We start from the raw sequence: 17,680 nt of genomic DNA, 5'->3' as shown, positions 1-17,680 counted from the left end.
CGTTATGCACTTTCAAGATCTGGATGACATCGAACATTAGTTGAGGGAGACGGGTGGGGGGGGGGGGGGTTGGGGGTTGGGGGAGGGGGGCTGTGTGTATTAAGGGTGACTGTGGGTGATCCCTGATTCCTTTTTGTCACTTGTTTATGTAAACGTGCGGGCTAGTTTTTGGGGGTTGGTGGGAGGATGGGATCGTTGTTATTATGAGGATTGACATATTTGTTGCTGTTTATTGTTTGTTGTTGGTGGGTGTAAGTTTGGGAGAAAATGTGGAAAAGGAGGAGAATAAAAATATATATTTTTTAAAAGTCACTGTGATAAGCACCTAGTCACCACATTCTGGTCCCTGTTCGGGTACACAGAGGGAGAATTCAGAATGTCCAATTCACCTAACAAGCACGTCTTTCGTGACTTGCGGGAGGAAACCGGAGCACCCGGAGGAACCGACGCAGACACGGGGAGAACGTGCAGACTTTGCACATACGGTGACCCAAGCCGGGAATCGAATCTGGGACCCTGGCGCTGTGAAGCAACAGTGCTAACCACTGTGCTACCGAGCCAGTTGGAGGGTGTGTATATTGGGGATGAGGTTTGGGATGGAGGGTATGTGTATGGGGTTAGGTTTTGGATGGAGGGTGTGTGTATTGGGGGTTAGGTTTGGGATGGAGGATTTCCAGTGGTGGCCATGGTGTGAGTGGTCGCATACATGGCAGCTCCTGCTTGAAGCCGTAGAAAAGTGCTCTTTTTACCCCGAATTGGGTGCAACTTCGACGGAAAAGTGTAAGTAAAGTTCCGAGGAGCAGTTTCCCCCTGAGTGGTATGTTTGCTGGTTACCAAACCCGGCAGAAGATGAAAGACCGGGCCAAGGAGTTGGAAGAGACCTGTGGCGCAGCAGCCAGTGGAAGGATGGCTGAGGGGGAAGAGTCAGTGCAAGTAGCAAAGCCCAGATGGAGCAGTTGATGGTCTTCTTCAAGGAAGAGTTCCGTCAGCAGAGGAAGGAGATGCAGGAGGATCGCTCGAAGGCCATCGAAGGGGCTGTGGCACCCCTGAAGGGATCGATAGAGAGGGTGGAGAAATGTTTGGAGGCGTTGGGGTCGCAGATCCGAGAGGTCGAGAGGGTGATGTCGTAACACAGCGATCGGGTGGTGGCATTGGAGGCGGAGGTGGGGTTCTTAGGGGACCTTTGCAAGATGTTGAGAGCAAAGGGGGTGGAGCAGGAAAATAGATTGGGAAGGCAGAATCTGCGGATACTGGACCTGTGTGAAGGAGTGGAAAGTACAAGTACCACGGGGTATGTTTTGTGGATGCTGGCGGGGCTGGTGGCGGAGGGGGTGCTGGATAAGGCCCTTGAGGTGGACAGAGCACACAGGTCTCTGAGGCAGAAGCCTAGAGCAGGGGAGCCGCCGTGGGCGGTGACCATGGATCTCCACAAGTTCGTGGAGAAGGAGAAGCTAATGCAGTGGGCCGGGAGAAGCGCAACTGTGAATGGGAGGGGAGCAAGGTCCGAATATACCAGGACATTGGAGGTGAGGCGATGGTGGGAAGGAGAAGGGATAGAATGGGTTAGGATGGAGGAGGAATTCTGTAGGGGAGCGGTGGTATGGTGGGACAGTGGTTAATACTGCTGCCTCATGGCGCTGAGGATCTGGGTTCAATCTCAGCACTGGGTCATTATCCGTGTGGACTTTGCACATTTTCCCCGTGTCTGCACGGGTGTCTCCCCCAGAAACCCAAAGATGTGCAGGGTAGGTGAATTGGCTATGCTAAATTATCCCTTAATTTATAAAAATGAATGCTGTAGGTGGTCCAGCTTAAGAACTATGGTGACGGCGGCGTTGCCAATGGTGCCAAGCAGATACTCGGATAGCCCTGTGGTGCAGTCCACGGTGAAGATCTGGAACCAGCTGCGGAGGCACTTTAAGATCGAGAGGATGTCGGTGTTAACGCGGTTGTGTGAAAACCACGGGTGGGGGGGGGAGAGAGATAGATGGCACGTAAAGGAAATGGAGAGAAGTGGGGCTGGTTAAGGTGAGGGATTTGTATCTAAAAGAAGGGTTTGCCAGTATAGATGAATTGAAGAAGAGGAAGTGAGTTTAGGTACCTGCAGGTAAGGGATTTTGCGTCCAAGGTTTGGAAAGAGTTCCCTCAGGTTGCCAAGGTACACCCAATTGGAGCGACTGTTGCTTCTGGATGTGGAAGGGGAGGGCAGGATTGGAGACACATACAGGTGGCTGGGAGAATAGGGAGGTGAGCGGGTGGTGAAGATTAAGGAGAAGTGGGAAGGTGAGCTGGGAGGGGAGATAAACTGGAGAGTATGAAGTGAGGCGCTACGAAGGGTAAATGCAACCTCCTCATTGGGAAGGATGAGCCTGATACAGTACAAGGTCATACACAGGGTACATATGACACGTGCAAGAATGAATGGGTTCTTTCAGGGGGTGGCAGACGAGTGTGAGAGGTTTGGGCGGGGTCCAGCGAATCACGCACATGTTCTGTGGCTGAGAAAAGTTGGGGAGATTCTGGGCGGGAGTGTTTGTGGCCCTAGCAAGGATATTTGGGGAGGAGGTTGAGCCGGACCCTTTGGTGGTGATATTTGCGGTATCGGAGAAGCCGGAGCTGATGGAGGGGAGGAAGGCCAATGCTTCTCTGATTTCCTGGCGACTAATTTTATTGGAGTGGAGGTCAGCAACGCCATCGGAGTAGCAGCCTGGCTGGGAGACTTACATGACTTTCTTCGGCTGGAAGAGATCAAATACGAGCTAAGGGGTTCAAGGAGGGTTTCAAGGCAAGGTGGGGGATGTTCATGACCATGTTTGAGAAGTTGTTCATCACGGGTGGGGGAGGGGGGCAGAAGAGGGGGACATTTTTTACAAACTATAGTTGCGTGTTGGGAAGTTTGTTTCCCGAACTGTGTATATGTTGTAACTTTTTATATACGTTTGGAATAAAATACAATTTTAAAAATGTTTTGGGATGGAGGGTGTTTGTATTGGGATTAGTTTTGGGATGGAGGGTGTGTATATCCTGATTTGGTTTGGGCTGGGGTGTCTGTGTATTGGGATGCGATTTGAGATGGAGGGTATGTGTATCGGGATTAGTTTTGGGATGGAGAGCGTGTGTATTAGGATTAGGTTTGGGATGGAGGGTGTGTATATTCGAATTTGGTTTGGGCTGGGGTGTCTGTGTATTGGGATGTGGTTTGGGATGGAAGGTGCATGTATTGGGATTAGGTTTAGGATGGAGGGTGTGTGCATTGGGATTAGGTTTGGGATGGCGGATGTGTATATTTGAATTTGGTTTGGGATGGAGGGTGTGTGATTTGGGATTAGGTTTGGGATGGAGGGTGTGTGATTTGGGATTAGGTTTGGGATGGAGGGTGTGTGATTTGGGATTAGGTTTTGGGATGGAGGGTATTTGAATTGGGATTACGTTTGGGATGGAGGGTATGTGCTTTTTGGGGATTAGGTATAGGAAAGAGGGTGTGTGTCTAATGATTATTAAACGTGGGATGGAGAGTTGTAAGAATACTTTGGACCTGTAACTATTATGAGAGAAATAGATATTTTTGCAAACAAGAGGTACATAGATTGGTACACAAATGTGATGGTTCTCACTCTCTGATACCAGGGGCTGGCGTGAATCGCCGGGGCTGGCGTGAATCCCGCTCCCGCCGTGTCCCGAATTCTCCGCTGACAGAGATTCGGCGGGGGCGGGAATCGCACCGCGCCGGTCGGCGGGCCCACCCCCGGCGATTCTCCGGCCCGCGATGGGCCGAAGTCCCGCCGCTGTCAACCCTCTCCCGCCAGCGTGGAGTCAACCACCTTTTAAACGGCGGGAGCAGGCGGCGTGGGCGGGCTCCGGGGTCCTGGGGGGGGGGGGGGGGCGGGGGGCAATCTAGCCCCGGGGGATGCCCCCACGGTGGCCTGGCCCGCGATCGGGGCCCACCGATCGGCGGGCGGGCGGGCCTGTGCTGTGGGGGCACTTCTTTTCTTCCGCCTTAGCCATGTTCTTCACTATGGAGGAGGCAGAAGAGACGCCCTCCCCAGCGCATGCGCGGGGATGCCGTGAGCGGCCGCTGACGCCCCCGCGCATGCGTCGCCCGGCGAAGACCTTTCGGCGCCTGCTGCCGTGGCGCCAAAGGCCTTTCCCGCCAGCCGGCGGAGCGGAAACCACTCCGGCGCGGGCCTAGCCCCTCAAGGTGAGGGCTTGGCCCCGAAAGGTGCGGAATCCGCACCTTTGGGCGGCCCGACGCCGGAGTGGTTCCCGCCACTCCATTACGCCGGAGCACCCCGCCCCACCGGGTAGGGGAGAATCCCGCCCCAGGATTCTGACAGCAGAAATTCCTGGGAAGGAGAACGAAGCACCACCTCAGTTTGCTGAGATATTTTTCAAGTTTGATGTGTGTCAAGGGTGGCAGGTATGGCAACAGCTGCAAATGCTTGAAAATATGTCTCCACTTCAATGCAAAATCGCTGGTCGAGGAACATGTGATGCTAAATCTGAGGAGCCTGAAAGGAAGCAAACAGACAGAAGTATTTTTCTAATATTATTAAACTGCTACCGAACAAAGAGCAATATTGCAAGTGGGGCGGGATTCTCCGATATCGGCGCGATGTCCGCCGACCGGCACCAAAAACGGCGCAAATCAGTCCGGCATCGCGCCGCACCAAGGGTGCGGACGTCTCCGCATCTTGAGCGGCCGAGCCCTCACCTTGAGGGGCTAGGCCAGCGCCGGACTGATTTCCGCCCCGCCAGCTGGGGGGAAAGGCCTTTGGTGCCCCGCCAGCTGGCGCGGAAATGACTTTGCTGTGCGGCGCATGCGCAGGAGGGTCAGCGGCCGCTCACGGCATCCCCGCGCATGCGCAGTGGAGGGGGTCTCTTCCGCCTCCGCCATGGTGGAGACCATGGCGAAGGCGGAAGGAAAAGAGTGCCCCCACGGCACAGGCCCGCCCGCGGATCGGTGGGCCCCGATCGTGGGCCAGGCCACCGTGGGGGCACCCCCCGGGGCCAGATCGGCCCGCGCCCCCCCAGGACCCCGGAGCCCACTCGCCCCGCCGTGTCCCGCCGTCCCAAAAGTGGTTCAATCCACGCCGGCTGGCCCCCGGCGATTCTCTGACCCGGTGGGGGGTCGGAGAATCGCGCCCCTGGTGTGAAAACACAGAATATCTGGTGAGATAAGGGGTAGAACTGCAAGCACTTTAACGCTGGTTTCAAGACACGGTCACATGGAACGGTACAAGGACAAAGTGATTGTGCCTGTGTCAAAACCAAGACTTGCGGTTCCTTCCTGGCTTGCAACACACTCCAGACTGCATTATTCCAATGGTTTGCACCAGTGGATCGAGTTTGATTCCGTTTGCGTGATTTTGGTTTTGGACAAGTGATGGGAATATTCAGCAGGCAGCAATGTTGGTATGTGCCTGTCATCAGATCACATGATTGGAACAGTAACTTTTAATGTTGCATTTTATAGAATAATATCACCTGAATGTTTGTAAGTACAGAATTAGCATGATGGAGGAGGAGGTGGACCCAGACCCTTTGGTGGCGATATTTGGGGTCTCAGAGAATCTGGAGCTCATGGAGAGGAGGAAGGCCGATGTCGTGGCCTTCGCCTCTCTGATTGCACGGCGGCGAATTTTGCTGGAGTGGCGGTCGGCATCGCCACCGGGGGTAGCGGCTTGCTTGGGTGACCTGTATGACTTCCTGCGGTTAGAGAAGATAAAGTATGAGTTAAGGGGCTCTTCAGGGGGGTTTGAGGAAAGGTGGGGGCTGTATGTAACCTGTTTTGATCCATGTTTGTAATAAAATACATTTTTTTAAAAGTACAGTATTCGCTCTTTAGCTATATCTACACATATACATGTGAGTCTGCTGCAAGTGTCTGTATATCTAGATTTAAGTGTTGCACCATTTCTAAACTACAGCTGAGTAACAGTGAGAGAGTTCATGAAGCAAAATACTAAGGCCGGGGGAGGGGGTATTAAAGTCCATCCTTGTTTTCTAAGACTGTTGTTTCTTGTCAGACCTACTTTCCAGGACTGGCTCTCTATCTGGCATTGAAGGCTCCACGTGGCAGACTGGACAGCTGTTTCCTTTAACTGTATGTTTCTCTGCTCTACAGATGTGACAATATTAAAGAAATCCACCAAGAGCCAGCCTGTGAGTCTCAGCCCTTTATTAAATTACCCGGACTAGACTGTGAACACCCAACTGTGGACAAAATTAGCCAGAGCCTTCCAGTGAATTTCAACCGCCTATGTAATCACGCGGAACCAGACTGTGAACTTCTTTAGAAATTTACCCAGACCAGACTGTGTTTCCCAACTCCCAACTGTGTTTCAAATCGCCTTGAACCAGACTGCAAAGTCCAGTCCTGTATAACTCACCCAGAGCCATCCAGTGCACTTCAACCTTGTGTGAAATTACCCAGTCTGTAAATCCCCAAGTCAGCACAAACCAGGCCAGCTGTGTTCTTTAAAATTTATCCAGAAATTCCACTGATCTCCAGTTGGCCTCTGCAAACACAACCCCTCAGATCATGAGACTGCGACGGAAAGGAGATCTCATCTGCACGTTCCTCCTGCTAACAGCATTTTGTATTTTGCTTTACATCCAAATGCACTTTGAAAGTCCACGGCTAAACAAACAGGTGAACCAAAGGGAATCAGGAACTGAGAGATCCATTATGGAAAGCACAAAGGCAGAGTCTCAGCTGGACTTCACCATCAGCACAACAAAGTTAGAACGCAACTGTCAGCCTGGGCAAGAGCTGGAGAATGCCCAGGTGAAAACATCTCCAATCCCAGACCTTTTACCCTGGAACTACCGCCAGTACCTCTGGCAGAAGGACTGTCGGGAATTCAATCAGATCATTAACCAGAAGGAAAAGTGTCGGAAGATCCACGGGGAACAATTGCTGTTGATCTCCATCAAGTCCATGGTGGAGGAGTTTGAAAGGCGAGAAGTGGCTCGGAAGACCTGGGCCCAAGAAGGTCGTGTCCACAACCTGCAGGTCCGCAGACTCTTCCTCCTGGGAGTTCCGGCCAACCAAAGTTCTGTGGCTTCATGGAGCCGCCTGTTGGAACACGAGAGTCAGATCTACCAGGACATCCTGCTGTGGGATTTCCAAGACACCTTCTTCAACCTCACACTCAAGGAGATCCACTTTCTGAAATGGTTTGACCAGTTCTGCCCTGATGCAGAGTTTGTGTTCAAAGGAGATGATGATGTCTTTGTAAACGTGGAGAATATTGCTGATTTCTTGGCAGACTCTGATCCCAAGGACGATCTATTTGTCGGACATATTATTTATCAAGCGCTCCCCATCAGATCCAACAAGAGTAAATATTACATACCCGAGATGATGTATGGCCCAGGGATTTACCCTGTCTATGCAGGAGGTGGAGGTTTCCTCATGTCTGGACACACAGCAAAGAGGCTGTACCACGCCAGCAAAGAGGTGGATCTCTTCCCAATTGATGATGTCTTTTTGGGGATGTGCTTGCTGCGGATTGGCCTCGAACCCTTAACTCATGAAGGATTCAGAACATTCGGCATCGTCCGACCCTCTGCGGCTCCTCACATGCAAATGTTTGACCCATGCTTCTACAAGGAGCTGATGGTGGTCCATAGTCTTAAAGTGCCTGAAATCTGGTTGATGTGGTCACTTCTCCATGACCCTAAGCTGAACTGTGCTCGCAAAGGGTCAATGAAGCGTCTGTTCCGTTGGCGGGTCAAACGAAAGACCACACCCGCCTCTATAAAGAAGCGAAGACACTGAAAGTAGACAAAAGGGAAATGTTTCCCTCAGTAACTATCCCTGCAAATTTATACTTCAAATGTTTTATAAATGTCTGGATCGTTTTTTTTATTATTTAATGTCACTTGAGGCAACAGTGCACTTGTATTAAACACATTAAGCTTAAAAGTGAAGCAATGATATCAAGCCTGACGGGTGTGCCTTTGTGAATCTGATCAGTTGGTTGGTATTGGGATGCTGTTCCTGGCACTGGCCATTTTCGGGGAGGTGAGTTCAGGGCCTAGGAAGACTGCCCTCCCCATGAAGCATGGAGACAATTATACTCAAGAAAAGTCCTGTTAAAGGCCTGTTTAGAGTTGCCTGACACAACAGGAGCAGATCAACTGCCCAGAGCAGAGCACCAGTGGCAGGTCAGGGTGCCAGGACCACTAGCGGGTCAGGGTGCCAGGACCAGTTGCGGGTCAGGGTGCCAGCACCAGTGGCGGGTCAGGATGCCAGCACCAGTGGCAGGTCAGGGTGTCAGGACCAGTGGTGGGTCAGGGTGCCAGGACCAGTGGCGGCGGGTCAGGGTGCCAGCACCAGTGGCGGGTCAGGGTGCCAGGACCAGTGGCGGGTCAGGGTGCCACCATGAGTGGTAGGTCAGGGCGCCAGCACCCGGGTGGGGGTACAGCCAAAGACCATCCTGGAGATGGGTTCCAACTTTACTCCCCCGGTGTTGGGATGACTGAGAGTGCACCTTTCTATAGAAGCCCTCTCTTGATTACTTACCTTGTACTGCAGCTGGTACTGCTCCTCTAAAGATGGAAAACGTCTGATTGACCCTGGCAACTTTGAGACCCTGGACATGGAACCTGCCTTCATGCCAATTAAGGGTTCACTCATGTGAAAATCTTAACTTTAGGTGGCACAGTGGTGCAGTGATTAGCACTGCTGCCTCATGGCGCAAAGGTCCCAGGTTCGATCCCGGCCCCGGGTCACTGTCCGTGTGGAGTTTGCACATTCTCCCCGTGGCTGCGTGTGTTTCACCCCCAGAACTCAAAGATGTGCAGGTTAGGTGGATTGGCCACACTAAATTGCCCCTTAATTGGAAAATAATAATTTGGCACTTCCAGGCTGAAGATTAAGCCCTTGGAGCCATTATGATACAGAAGGAGGACATTTTTTCCATGGAGTTCTCTGTATAATTACCCAGTCAGTCCCACTCCCTCACTCTATCCCTAGTCCAGCAAGCTTATTTGCCACAAATAATCCAGTTTCCCTTTGAAATCCTGCATTGTCACTGCTTCCACCACCCCTCGTCGGCAGTAAGCTCCAGGTGACAAATATTCTTCTTCATAATAATAATAATCTAATAATCGCTTGTCACAAGTAGGCTTCAGTGACGTTACTGTGAAAAGCCCTTAGTCGCCACATTCCGGCGCCTATTCAGGGAGGTCGGTACAGGAATTGAACCCCCGCTGCTGCCTTGTTCGACATTACAAGCCAGCTGTTTAGCCCACTGTGCTAAACCAGCCCCTACATCCTCCTTGTATCACGGCCTCCTTGTATCTCTTGCTCCAAATCCTGAAACCTGCATCCCCCATGTCCATTTACCATCAGCTCATACATAGGGACAGCTTTTCTTTGCCTCCCTTATCTAAACCTGCCAAAGTCTAGATCTCCTTTCAAACTCCTTTGCTCCAAGGCTTCTCCAGCCAAACTCTGTAGCTAAAATTCCCCATGCCTGGAACCGTCTGGTAAACCACCATATACTTTGCAATACCCAACCACCTTTAAAGATCACTGTCCATGAACCCCAGGAAGCTCTGTATCTGCACACCTTTTAGCACTGTGCTGTTAAGTCTGGATTGTTTATCACAATTCTCTCTGCCAATATGCATCACCTCTCACTTCTATGCAATAAATTCTGCCACCTGTCTGCCCATTCTGCCCACTGTGCTAAACCAGCCTTTTTATGTGCTACTTTGTCAAATGCTTTCTTAAAAGATAACATAGACTGCATTCCCTTCATTAATCTTCTTTGTTGCGTCATCAAAAAACATGGCCTGCCTTTTACTAATCCATACCGACTCTCATCAATTAACTGAAACATCAAACAGCCTCATGATTTTTTTTTTTACCTGTTTATTGTTAAAGCAGTCACTTGGTAGTTCAGAATTTGAATATTGTTGAAGTTGTTTGACTTGCACTCATCAGAATAAACACAGGAATGGCAAATTTCAAACTCTCCCAACAAGTTATACTGCAGGAGAAAACCGTGCTGATTGGTTGTCAGGTTGACACTGATTGGCTGAGGCATTGTCATGGAGAAAGCAATGGAGAACTATAGGCTGGGAAAGCACCCAGGTGAGTTAAAAAAGGCTTGAAAATGTTCCTTTTGTTTGCAGAGAACGTGTCCCTGTATATGAATGTATGCAGCTGCTACCAAACGTTAAGACTGTTAAGATAGGGGAAAATTAGAATTTTTAAAAAAAGAAGAAAAAAAAGTAAAACAGAGGGATAGATTCTCCACTGCTGGTTGCCAGCAGCAAGGTTCCTGATGTGGCGGAGAATCGAGCATCAGAGGGCATCGATCCCATTCCGATGCTCTGGTCCCTGCCAATGTCTACAGCAAGCTACATGCCCTGTGCCAGCCTGTTCCGATTAACAGGCTGGAAGCCCAATTTCCTACACCTCCGTGATGTTCCAGCCCTTTCAGCTGGGCATGAATTGGTGCAAACATTTTCCAGCGTGGCCCTGACATGGTGGACCCCGCGGTGGGTCAAGGGGGTAAGTACGTAACATAGGTGCCACCAAAGTCCATTAAATAGCCCCCTCCCCACAATACAAATCCTACCGCCAGACCCCACCATCAGAGACCCCCTATTATAAATAACCCCCATACCAAAGACCTCCCCATGTCATAGACCCTTCATATCACAGAACCCACCCCACCCCCATCAGTCACCCTTGCCTGGACGTTAAAGAGCAGTCCTGGCAGAAACAGTGAAAAATCATTGCCTTTTCACTTTCTAGTCCGTTACACCTGCTGCCTCTGACAGAAGTGCTCAAAGCTGCAGCTGTTATTTCATTGAAAGCCAAAACATATCATAAGGCTATAAGCCCCTTTCAAGGCTTCTGTTTACTTTCAAAGAGAAATAGCTTTTAGTAGGCTGTAATTGACAGGGTAATAGCTTCCAGACAGCCAGGTGTCTGGATTGTTTATTGTTTATTGTCATTTCTCTTCACCCTTGAATGCATCTGAGGTACCCTGCTGTGAAGCTAACCACAATGTTTAAAAATACATAGCTTTTGATCCCGCCCCCGGGCCACTGTCCAAGTGGAGTTTGCACATTCTCACTGTGTTTGCATGGTTCTCACCCCACACCCCAAAGATGTACAGGGTAGGCGAATTGGCTATGCTAAATTGCCCCTTAATTGGAAAAAAAAGAATTGTTACTCTAAAATTTGGAAAAAAATCTAGCTATGATTGACAGGTCCTCAACACATCAAAAGCAGTTAAGTGCTTTCTGCCTAGAAAAAGAGGATATTAATGCACTTACCTCCAAGATGTTTATAAACATTGTGGTTAGCTTCACAACAGAGTACTTGAGATACATCCAAGCATGAAGGGAAATGACAATAAACAATCCAGACAACCGGCTGTCTGGAAGATTTTACCCGGTTAATTACAGACTAGTTATTTTGCTTTGAAAGTGAATAGAGACTCACTGATGGGTTTAAAGCCTGGAGATGTGTTTTGAATTCTGTGAAATAACAGCTGCTGCTTTGAAAATTTCTGTCTGAGGCAACAGGTATAAGGGACTGGAGGGACTGGAAAGTAAAAAAAGTGGTGATTTCTAACTGTTTCTGCTTGGACTGCTCTTTAGCTTCCAGACAGGGGTGACTGAGGGAGGGGGGGGGGTGCAACCTCTGCTGTGGGGGGTCTCTGATATGGGGGCCTCTTGTGGCGGGATCTGGTATGGGGGGGTCTGATGGGGAGGTTTGATGGGCGGTCTCTGTTGGGGGTCTGATGGAGGGGGACCGTGTCACCATCATGTGTGTGTGCTGTGGGGGGGGGGGGGTGACACATAATTTCCATGGAGGTGAGGTGTGGAGTCTTGTCAGTGGGGGGGCGGTTGGCAGGTTTTGTGTTGTGGGGGGAGGGGAGGTGAGGGGGCCAATCGCTGGACCTTGGGTTGCCTTCTCAAAATGGGAGCCGGACAGCGGGATTCCAAGCGGAATTCCACAAACTCCCTGCCATGCATGAACTGGCATGTCAAGGGCGTGTGAATCGCTCCTGGGCACCGCTCCTAGCGCCAGTGCAGACCAGGAGTGATTCTACTCCAGCAGGAGAACTTAGTCTCCCAAATGGAGAATCCAGCCCAGAGCATTGATTAGAGGCAAGCGTCTAGAGAAATTATGTGATGCAAATTTGCCGATCAGCGGAAAACAAGTATTTTAAATATGTGATTAGAAAAAACAATGGGGCTATAGAGGTGGTAACCTCAAAATGGAGAGATAATGAAATGGACACGTACCTGCCAAATGTCTACTCCACAGGGTGAATAACATCAAAGGGAAAGAAATAATATAATTATAGAATTAACTGAAGAAAAAGAGAGAGCGACAGCTAACATCAGAACTGCATCAAATTGAAGATATAGACTCCCAAAAGAAACAACCATTTTCCCCCTTCACTGAACTGAAAGACTATTTACCAGACGTGGCCACCTTAACAAAGAACAAGGAACAAAGAAATGTACAGCACAGGAACAAGCCCTTCGGCCCTCCAAGCCCGTGCTGACCATGCTGCCCGACTAAACTACAATCTTCTACAATTCCTGGGTCCGTATCCCTGTATTCCCATCCTATTCATGTATTTGTCAAGATGCCCCTTAAATGTCACTATCGTCCCTGCTTCCACCACCTCCTCCGGTAGCGAGTTCCAGGCACCCACTGCCCTCTGTGTAAAAACCTGGTTCTGTAATTATTTTCTGGATTTAGTTCAGAAAGTTACTTAAAATTGGATGTTGTTTGGGGAAAAGGGTGTCTAGGAGTTCAGATAAGCATAGTTAGTTGAGGGACCAAGAGATTGTTTCATGTAAAATTATGTGTGTATAGCCATCAGTATATTTTAAGTGTCATAGCGTATTATAGTCCTTCTTGTTGTGTGTGTGTTTGTCTTGCTTTTAAGTTAATAAATATTCTTTATTAATTGTTCTCACAACAAGACTGTTCCTCACTGGGATGTACACCGTTCCTCACGTAATACCCCCCCCCCAAAAAAATCACATATACCACTATGAATCACTGGCCCAATTTACCTTCAGGATTGATTGATTCATTGATTGATATTTATTGTCACATGTACCGAAGTACAGTGAAAAGTATTTTTCTGCTGCCAAGGGAACGTACATAGTACGTACATAGTAGACAAAAGAATAATCAACAGAGTACATTGACAAATGGTACATCAACAAATAGTGATTGGTTACAGTGCGGAACAAGGGCCAAACAAGAGCAGCATAGGACACCGTGAATAGTGTTCTTACAGGGAACAGATTAGTCCAAGGGAGAGTCGTTGAGGAGTCTGGTAGCAGCGGGAAGAAGCTGTTCCTATGTCTGGATATGCGGGTCTTCTGTATCTTCTGCCCGATGGAAGGGTCTGGAAGAGGGCAAAGCCTGGGTGGGAGGGGTCTCTGACAATGCTGTCTGCCTTTCTGAGGCAGCGGGAGGTGTATACAGAATCAATGGGAGGATGGCAAGCCTGTGTGATGCGTTGGGCTGAGTTCACCACACTGCAGTTTCTTGTCATCTTGGGCCGAACAGTTGCCATACCAGGCTGTGATGCAGCCGGATCGTTGCTCTCTATGGCACATCTGTAGAAGTTTGTGAGAGTCGATGCAGACATGCTGAATTTCTTTAGCTTCCGTAGGAAGTAGAGACATTGTTGGGCTTTCTTGACTGTTGCATCAGCGTGAGTGGACCAGGACAAACTGTTGGTGATGGTGACCCCAGGAACATAAAGCTATCGACCATCTCTACTTCGGAGCCATTGATGTAGATGGGGGGGGGGGGGGGGGGGGGGGTGCAATGCTTCCTGAAGTCAATACCCTCACATTTAACATCAATGTGGTTCGTAACTTGAAATGCAGGAAAAGCAAAGTGAATGAGAAACAGAGAGAGCCTTCCAAAGGGAATTGGAAATCCAGAAGTCAGAATGGCAGAGTGAGGAAAGGAGAGAGAGAGAGAGAGAGAGAGATTTTCAACTTCAAAATGCAGGCATGGGAAAAGAGAGACCAGAGCATGCGGAGGATGTAATTCTCAATATGAACCTAGTGGAAAGATGTTTCGATTTGTGCAGGCATTTTCAAAATTTGACGAAAGGACAGTGAGACATTTTAAAATTCCTTTGTGAAAATAGCCAGACGAAAGCAATGGTCAGAAGGTAGTAGGACACAGCTCTTACAGAGTAAACATGTAGGTAGGGCTCGTGAAATCTATGCGTCTTTATCAGAGGAAAAGTCTGGGGAGTATGATACAGTGAAGAAAGCTATATTGAGTGCTTATGAGTCAGTATCAGAGGCGTACATTTAAAAAAAAAATTTAGAGTACCCAATTCATTTTTTTTCCAATTAAGGGGCGATTTAGCGTGGCCAATTCACCTACCCTGCACATCGTTTTGCGTTTGTGGGGATGAGACCCACACAGATACGACAAGAATGTGAAAACTTCACACAAACAGTGACTCGGGGCCGGAATCGAACCCAGGTCCTCAGCGCCATGAGTGCTAACCACTGCGCCACTGTGCCACCAGAAGCTTACAGACAAAAGTTTTGAAATGTAAGAAAACAGGCTGGACAGACTTACAATGAATTTGAAAGGGTTAAACAAAGTAATTTTTTTAATTTTTAAAAAATATTTTATTGAAAATTTTTGGTCAACCATCACAGTACATTGTGTATCCTTTACACAATAATATAACAGTATAAATAACAATGACCTGTTTTATAAACAAAGAATAAATAATATATAACAAAAACGAAAACTAAAACTAAATGGCAACTGCCTTGTCTCAAATAAACACTCTCCAAAAATATGATTTAACAGTCCAATATACAATTATTTATAGCAACGACCTATACATATTGTACATATATATTAACAACCCTGAGAGTCCTTCTGGTTCCTCCCTCCCCCCCCCCTACCCCCCGCCCCCCCTGGGCTGCTGCTGCTGCCTTCTTCTTTTCCATTCCCTCTATCTTTCTGTGAGGTATTCGACGAACGGTTGCCACAGCCTGGTGAACCCTTGAGCCGATCCCCTTAGGACGAACTTAATCCGTTCCAGCTTTATAAACCCTGCCATGTCATTTATCCAGGTCTCCACCCCCGGGGGCTTGGCTTCCTTCCACATCAACAGTATCCTGCGCCGGGCTACTAGGGACGCAAAGGCCAAAACATCGGCCTCTCTCGCCTCCTGCACTCCCGGCTCTTGTGCAACCCCAAATATAGCCAACCCCCAGCTTGGTTCGACCTGGACCCCCACTACTTTCGAAAGCACCTTTGTCACCCCCACCCAGAACCCCTGTACTGCCGGACATGACCAGAACATGTGGGTGTGATTCGCTGGGCTTCTCGAGCATCTCGCACACCTATCCTCTACCCCAAAAAATTTACTGAGCCGTGCTCCAGTCATATGCACCCTGTGTAACACCTTAAATTGAATCAGGCTTAGCCTGGCACACGAGGGCGATGAGTTTACCCTACTTAGGGCATCCGCCCACAGCCCCTCCTCAATCTCCTCCCCCAGCTCTTCTTCCCATTTCCCTTTCAGCTCATCTACCATAATCTCCCCCTCGTCCCTCATTTCCCTATATATATCTGACACCTTACCATCCCTCACCCATGTCTTTGAGATCACTCTGTCCTGCACCTCATGCGTCGGGAGCTGCGGGAATTCCCTCACCTGTTGCCTCGCAAAACTCCTCAGTTGCATATACCGGAATGCATTCCCTTGGGGCAACCCATATTTCTCGGTCAGCGCTCCCAGACTTGCGAACTTCCCATCCACAAACAGATCTTTCAGTTGCGTTACTCCTGCTCTTTGCCATATTCCAAATCCCCCGTCCATTCTCCCCGGGTCAAACCTATGGTTATTTCTTATCGGGGACCCCACCAAGGCTCCCGTCTTTCCCCTATGCCGTCTCCACTGTCCCCAAATTTTCAAAGTCGCCACCACCACCGGGCTTGTGGTGTATTTCTTCGGTGAGAACGGCAATGGGGCCGTCACCATAGCTTGTAGGCTAGTCCCCCTACAGGACGCCCTCTCCAATCTCTTCCACGCCGCTCCCTCCTCTTCTCCCATCCACTTACTCACCATTGAGATATTGGCGGCCCAGTAGTACTCACTTAGGCTCGGTAGTGCCAGCCCCCCGCTATCCCTACTACACTGTAAAAATCCCTTCCTCACTCTCGGGGTCTTCCCGGCCCACACAAAACTCATGATACTCTTTTCGATCCTTTTGAAAAAAGCCTTCGTGATCACCACCGGGAGGCACTGAAACACAAAGAGGAATCTCGGGAGGACTACCATTTTAACCGCCTGCACCCTCCCTGCCAGTGACAGGGATACCATGTCCCATCTCTTGAAGTCCTCCTCCATTTGTTCCACCAATCGCGTTAAATTTAACCTATGCAATGTACCCCAATTCTTGGCTATCTGGATCCCCAAGTAACGAAAGTCCCTTGTTACCTTCCTCAGCGGAAAGTCCTCTATTTCTCTGCTCTGCTCCCCTGGATGCACCACAAACAACTCACTTTTCCCCATGTTCAGTTTATATCCTGAGAATTCTCCAAACTCCCGAAGTGTCCGCATTATCTCTGGCATCCCCTCCACCGGGTCCGCTACATATAACAACAAATCATCCGCATACAGAGATACCCGGTGTTCTTCTCCTCCTCAAAGTACTCCCCTCCACTTCTTGGAACCCCTCAACGCTATCGCCAGGGGCTCAATCGCCAGTGCAAACAATAATGGGGACAGAGGGCATCCCTGCCTTGTCCCTCTATGGAGCCAAAAGTATGCAGATCCCCGTCCATTCGTGACCACACTCGCCACTGGGGCCCTATACAACAGCTGCACCCATCCAACATACTCATCTCCAGAACCAAATCTCCTCAGCACCTCCCACAGATAATCCCACTCCACTCTATCAAATGCTTTCTCGGCATCCATCGCCACCACTATCTCCGCTTCCCCCTCTGGTGGGGGCATCATCATTACCCCTAGCAGCCTCCGTATATTCGTATTCAGCTGTCTCCGCTTCACAAACCCAGTTTGGTCCTCATGGACCACCCTCGGGACACAATCTTCTATCCTCATTGCCATTACCTTGGCCAGAATCTTAGCGTCTACATTTAGGAGGGAAATAGGTCTATAGGACCCGCATTGCAGCGGGTCCTTTTCCTTCTTTAGGAGAAGCGATATCGTTGCCTCAGACATAGTCGGGGGCAGCTGTCCCCTTTCCTTTGCCTCATTAAAGGTCCTCATCAGTAGCGGGGCGAGCAAGTCCACATATTTCCTGTAAAATTCAACTGGGAATCCATCTGGTCCCGGAGCCTTCCCCGCCTGCATGCTCCTAATTCCTTTCACTACTTCCTCTATTTCAATCTGTGCTCCCAGTCCCACCCTTTCCTGCTCCTCCACCTTGGGAAATTCCAGCCAGTCCAGAAAGCCCATCATTCTCTCCCTCCCATCCGGGGGTTGAGCTTCGTATAATTTTTTATAAAATGCCTTGAACACTCCATTCACTCTCTCCGCTCCCCGCTCCATCTCTCCTTCCTCATCCCTCACTCCCCCTATTTCCCTCGCTGCTCCCCTTTTCCTCAATTGGTGGGCCAGCAACCTGCTCGCCTTCTCCCCATATTCGTACTGTA

General features: G+C 49.5%; 1 protein-coding gene across 2 annotated transcripts in view; it reads left to right on the top strand.

Moving 5' to 3' along the window:
• The window catches only part of b3gnt9 (UDP-GlcNAc:betaGal beta-1,3-N-acetylglucosaminyltransferase 9), a 33,023-nt gene extending 25,081 nt beyond the window's left edge, over positions 1–7,942 (top strand). For both annotated transcript variants that reach the window (XM_072518474.1, XM_072518473.1), the window contains exon 2: positions 6,125–7,942. In XM_072518474.1, the coding sequence (XP_072374575.1) occupies positions 6,542–7,783 (1,242 nt within the window). In that variant the 5' untranslated portion in view covers positions 6,125–6,541 and the 3' untranslated portion in view covers positions 7,784–7,942. The remainder of the gene's footprint in view (positions 1–6,124) is intronic.
• Positions 7,943–17,680: the final 9,738 nt, after the last annotated feature.

The sequence above is a fragment of the Scyliorhinus torazame genome, chromosome 10 (genome assembly GCF_047496885.1).
Source record: "Scyliorhinus torazame isolate Kashiwa2021f chromosome 10, sScyTor2.1, whole genome shotgun sequence".
NCBI lineage: Eukaryota > Metazoa > Chordata > Chondrichthyes > Carcharhiniformes > Scyliorhinidae > Scyliorhinus > Scyliorhinus torazame.
Note: the sequence above shows the minus strand (reverse complement) of the source record. Positions and strands in the feature narration are given on the sequence as shown.